At 52.6% G+C, this 6,000-nt stretch overlaps 1 protein-coding gene across 1 annotated transcript in view; it reads left to right on the top strand.

Moving 5' to 3' along the window:
* Nucleotides 1-1,365: 1,365 nt before the first annotated feature.
* Nucleotides 1,366-6,000, top strand: part of Abcc4 (ATP binding cassette subfamily C member 4) — a 201,246-nt gene continuing 196,611 nt past the window's right edge. The window contains exon 1 of the mRNA XM_005355662.2: nucleotides 1,366-1,647. Coding sequence (XP_005355719.1) covers nucleotides 1,574-1,647 — 74 coding nt within the window. The 5' untranslated portion in view covers nucleotides 1,366-1,573. The remainder of the gene's footprint in view (nucleotides 1,648-6,000) is intronic.

The raw sequence follows: 6,000 nt of genomic DNA, 5'->3' as shown, positions 1-6,000 counted from the left end.
TAAGTGAACTCTTAATTATACGAAGGCCGTAAAGACTGTCAATAAGGCCATTTAAATAAACATACAAGGGAAATGACCAATGAAAGTGGAGTTGGTTATTTTTTTGTCAACCCAACCCAACCTAGAGTCACAGTGAAAGTGGGAACTTTCAACTGAAGAACCGCCCAGATCATCTTAGCCTGTGGCTACCTGAGAGATATCTTATTGTCCTGAGTGGACCGGAAGGTCCGGCCCACTGCGGGCCTGACTCAGCAGGCAGCAGGATCCAAGCAGCCAGGAGCTGAGCAAGCAGCAAGGGACTGTTACCTGCCAGCGTAAGCCTGAGTGCAACCCTTTCCTCCGAAGTTGTCTCTGGTCAGAGGGAAGGGTGAAACTCATTCGCGCCATGAATTCAGAACTGCGCGGTCTTTATCCGGTGCTGCAGTGAACAGAAACGGTCGAGGCCGTTACCAAGACCCCGATAGAACCCAGGGCTTGTGAACAGGCGTCCAAAAGCTGGGAAGCCATCTTAATTCATTGTGTTGGTGCAGGCTCATGTTTCTCGACCACCTCTTAAACGGTCCAAGTCCACAACCTGAGTACAGATTAGATTTCATCATCCATCACTCATCTTAAGATTTGGAGGAGCTGGATCTTCTGAATCTGAGTTTGCTCCATAAAATAGGAATAACCGTCTCGAAAGGGGCACTATTCAAATTAAAAGTGGAGTAGGTATACAGAAAGGCACACCAAGGTGTCCTGGGATATCTGTTCCCTTTGTCACTGTTCCTCTGCTGGCCTCTCAGGGCTTGCTTGGTGAAGTGTGTTATCTCATTTTCCCTACCCAAGCTAAGAGGGCAGCCAACTGCCCACAGAGATCCGCCACGCCCTCCCGAAATGGCAATATCCATCCATCTCTTCACATCCTTGAGTTCTAATCCAGTGTGTCTTCACTGCTTACTTTCAGGTCTGCAGAGGGGATCTGTTAAACCCTGCTGCTGTTCCGGGTCAGATTCTCGGCCTGCAGGTCGGAGAACCTCCCACAGCGCCCTATTTGGTCCTGATGAAGGCAACATGCCAGGCGAAGGGCAGCCAAAGCCGGGCCGCTTTCACCCGATCTCCAGCAGCTCTCAGTCCACGGGGCGGTTTCTCAGTGCGGGGGGCGGGCACAGCCGGCACCGCCCCCGCCTCCGACAGGGTGGTGCTTGGAGCGCCGATCTTAATAAACTTCGGCAAAGTTTGCCGCGGGCCCCTAGCACGTGCAGCCCGGCCTCGCGTTTTCCCCGGGCCGCCGCTCGTTCCTTGCGCGTGGTCTACGCCGTTCCCTACCCGCCTTCCCCTCCCACTGTGCTCGCACGCGACGCGCAGCTCCCGGGCTCCAAGAGGCGGCGGCGGCGGCGCGTAGCGGGCGCCCCGAGGAGTCCCGGGAGGCGGGGTCAGGGCGGGCCGGTTCCCGGAAGCCGCTGCCTGTGAAGCCCGCCGAGCGGACCGGCGCGCCGGCCCGGAGCTCCAGCATCCTCTCAGCCGGGAGCGCCTCCCGGAGCCGCGCACACGGCCGCCGCGCTCCCGTCCGGCCGCTCGTACCCTAGGCAAGATGCTGCCCGTGCACACCGAGGTGAAGCCCAACCCGCTGCAGGACGCCAACCTCTGCTCGCGCCTGTTATTCTGGTGAGTGCCCCGCTTGGGCCCGCCTCGCCGTCCACGAGATGCTCCTCGCCGGCCGGTTCGAGGCGTTCGGAGGATGCGTTCCCTGCGCGGCCGCACACGCCGGTCTCCCCCCGTCGCGCGTGCGCCGCGCCGCTTGCGGTCCCCGCCTGCTCCCCACGCCTGCGCCGCTCCACGGTGGAGCTGCACGCCGGGAGCCCGGGTGGCAGGCACAGGTGGCTCCCACCCTCAAGCTCGGGGATCCGGGGGAGGTGCAGAGTCGCTGTCCTGCCCCCGCATGCCTCCTCACCTTCTCTGGTCCAGCTCCCGTGCCCAAACAGCACGTTTTTCTTCCTCTTTGAACCAAAAAGCAAATGTGAACACCTGGTCTTGTCTTGTCCCCACCGGCTTCAGAAGCACCTCCCTAGACATCTTTGAACTCCACGGATAGCCACCGTAGGTGTTTGTGTGTGTCTTTGCAGGGGAGTTTAATAACCTCTGGGACCCCATCTCTCTTTCTGGTCCTTAGTGTGTGTCCTGGTACCTAAGTACGGCTGAGCTTGTGTGGGTGAAATATGAGTTCATTATCATGCCTTCTTTACTTATGAATGGGGACACGGATCTTGAGCAAGATCTGCGAGAGGTTTTCCCCTTGACGACACACAGCCATGTGTTTCCCTATTAGATGGACTTCTCATTTCTGCCTTTGATGACTACGTTGCTCTTGGATGAGTTTCTTAAACCTGTGTGTGTGTGTGTGTGTGTGTGTGTGTGTGTGTGTGTGTGGTGTCTTCTGAAGATCTCTAGTCTTTGGAGACAGGACCCACTGTCTCCATGCTAGACACCACTGTTGGGTTCCCTGATCTGGCCCCAGCCTTTCCCTGCTTATTGTAGCGAAAAGGCTTAGGTAAGTGACATTCCTGAGTTTTCCATCTAGTAGGCTGGGCTGGGTAGTACTCACGCTTGGCTAACTAGTGTAGTTTTTGTTTCTTGGCCTCTGCCATTTCATTTTTCTCACATTCTCATGTTACCTTTATAAGATGGGAACACCTAGGGAATTTCAGAGTCGTGAACTGTTGTTTTAATTTCGCGTATGATGTGTGCAGGATCTGACCTTGGACATTTGGTAGAAAGGAGCAGGCAGGAAGGAGGAATATGGGTGAAATTAATATAAAAAAATAACTCAAAGCAGGTGGACAGTCTTGGTCTCCTGAGATTTTGGCAGGACGCAGAACTCTTTTATTTTGGTTTCTCGAGACAGGGTTTCTCTGTAGCCTTGGCTGCCCTGGAGCTCGCTCTGAAGACAAGGCTGGGTTCATTTGTAGAGCTAGAGATCATCCGCCTGCCTCTGCCTCCCGAGATTAAAGGCACGCGCCACCACCTCCTGGCTAGGACGGGGAACATTTCTGTGTGGACTTCCAAAATCTAGGTGAAGGGAGAGCTGGGTGTGAGTGGTACATACCTGTCGGGGCTAAGGAAGGAAGAGAACTTGCGCCTGAGGAAATGACACCTGCTCGGACAGCAGCTCGGTCTTGTTTGTTTGAGGCAGTGGTCTCTCAGCGCAGGCTGGTCTTGAAGGCCTGGAATTCCCAGCAATCCTCTTTACTGTCTCAGTTTCCTGAGTGCTGGGAATATAGGTGTCCAGCCTATGTCTGTCAATACCCAATCTTAAAGAATGTAAGTAAATAGCTTTGTGGGGTGAGGTGTCACTCACCTTTAAGCCTTTAATCCCAGCACTCAGTAGGTAGGGGGGAGTTCCAGGACAGTGAGGGCTATAGAGAGATCCTGCCTCAAAAAAAAAAAAAAAAAAAGGAATGACCTCCCATTGCTGGCTTGGGTAGGCACCTTTTCCCACTCCCCAGCTGGAGAGAAATGAGCTATTTCCCTCTATCTAGTTTACACCCATGAAGACACTCAGACTCAGGTATTTTGATTTCACCTGTCTAGGACCACACAGCTGCTGAGTGTCCAGCAGGATCCACACCTGGGCAGTCTGGCTCCCGGAACCTGCCTTGTGTGTTGCTTTTCCCTGGGGGTTGGTTCCTTCCAGGCATGGAGGAGGAGTTTCATTTGCTCCTGTTCTTATAGGCTGTCTCCCTCAAGGGACGTCCTTACCATTCCTGTCGTTGAAGATGATGTCTGTGGAGCGTCTGCTGTCTTATCCAGCACCTGCTCTCAAAGCTGGGCAGTCAGAAGGGCCGCAGCAGCATCACCTGGGAGCTTATTAGAACGGTGCAGGATCTCCAGTGACCCTGCAGACAGATTCAGAAAAATCAGAAGCAGTGGGGGTACCTGTTCCATCTGTGTGTCTTTCACAAGGGGTCCAGGTGATGCTGATGAAGGCTGAGGATGGCCCGCTGCGCTGACACGCGTCCTGGTGGCATTGTGGGAGGGCTATGACTTGGTGAAGCCACCTGTGGACAGCGATGACATCTTGTGTGTCTACTTTTCTGTCTCTAGGTTCAGAGGTTCTCTTTCGCAGCTGCCTTGCTGCAGATGGGAAAGCCAGAAAGGGGCCTCTCGCAGTTGCCTGCTTTGTAGGGCAAGCCTGTGTTTTCATCTTCTTGTGGAGTAGTTGCTTTTCCTCCCACACTTGTCTACTTCCAAAACTCCCGAGTTGGTAGCCGCCCAGCCAGACCATGACAGCCAGAACAATATGCTTGCCTAGGATTCGGTGAATTTGTAACACAGTTTGCTTTTGCGCCATACGTGATTATGACTACTGAAAATTGTTGTGGATTTCAAGAGATGACTGTTTCCTCAAGAAGTTGAAGACCATTGAAGCACGGGTTGGAATAAGGGTGATGATTTCTGTTAGCCTACGACACCTGCTGATATTTCACTGTGTCTTGCATACATTTCTTTCAATGTACCCATTTTCAGGAGCACACCCCTTTAAGCAAAGCAGTAAGCCTGCTACAGGCCCTTTAGTTTTTATTGGGGAACGCCACTGTGGTGCCTTTAAGACATGACACTTTCTGACTGTGATTTGTAGTTTTCCACTGTTGTTGAGCTCAGTGTCTCCAATAATTGGTCATGCTGCATATGTCCATGGCGTGTATTTTGGTGTCCCCGCGTCCCCTTTCCCAGTCTGCTGCTGCTGGGGTTGGAGTCAGGCATCGCACAGGTTAAACACTTACCACCGACCACACCTCCTGCCCCGTCTGTACATCTTTTTACATTCCAGAGTTGCCTAGATTCCCTGTACCTGTTTCTTAGCGAATGTGTATTTTATTGCTAACGACAAAGGCAGCCAGAATTTCTTTATGCAGCTGATATAAAATAGGCACCAGCCCTTTTCAAAACAGCACATTTTCCCATCACCGTTTATTGAGTAGGTGTGGCGTGCCAGTCATCAGCAATAAACGGTACAGCTTAGGAAGTGCTGTGTGTGTCTAGCAGGGTACGAGATGGCCCAAGCTCCAGACTCTTCCAGGGATTGTCCTGCTTCCCTACTGCCCCCTGCTGTTGTCACCAACATCCAGCAAGGCCTATGGGTGTATGGGTGTACTCTGTTCCCAGGCCAGGGCTCCTCCCCAGGAGGCCTTGGGTTGTCCAGCAGATCCAAGGTTAACTTTCCCTGGGTGCCATTTGAGGGACTCCGGGGGACAGATGTGTCTGGTTTCAGAGAGTAGTTAATGTCCTCATTCTCCTGTCGCTGGCGGAGTCTCTGTTGCTGGAATGTCAACCTTGCAAAGCCCATGCTGTTGTAGAAACTGCCACTGGTGATGGGACAGACTTTCTGGAGTCTTGGCGTAGACAAAGCTCCCGACAGGAGGGTAGAAATGCAAATGGCTTAGAAGGTTGGCTGTGTGGTGTGGCGGTGTGGTGTGCCCCTATTCCCCCATCCCACCCTGTCAACGGCTAGCAATTCTGAGTATATATTTATTCATTTTATTTTGTGAGACCGGGTGCCACTTTTTAGCCCAAGCTACAGGGAGGGACTGCCTCTACCTTACTGTCCTGAGTGCTGGGGTTATAGGTGTGAACCATGGCCAGCTCAGCAGTGTTTTGTTTTGAACTGTGGCATTTGGTACCATTTTTTGAGTTTTTTAAAAATACATTTCACACATACGCAAACACACACACATACACGAACACCTCCCCGCGCCCACATGAACACACATACATGAAGACCCCCCACATGAACACACATACATGAAGACCCCCCCACATGACCACACATACATGAAGACCCCCCACATGAACACACACACACACACACACACATGAAAACCTCCCCCCCACATGAACATCCCTCACACACTAACACATATACACACGAATACCCACACATACATGAACATCCCCCCAAACACACACATACACCTGCCACAGCATGTGTGGTCAGAAGAATGTTTACCATGTGTGGGGATG

Source organism: Microtus ochrogaster, chromosome 17 (assembly GCF_000317375.1).
Source record: "Microtus ochrogaster isolate Prairie Vole_2 chromosome 17, MicOch1.0, whole genome shotgun sequence".
Taxonomy (NCBI): Eukaryota; Metazoa; Chordata; class Mammalia; order Rodentia; family Cricetidae; genus Microtus; species Microtus ochrogaster.
The sequence above is the reverse complement of the archived record's forward strand: the minus strand, read 5'-3'. Positions and strand labels throughout refer to the sequence as shown.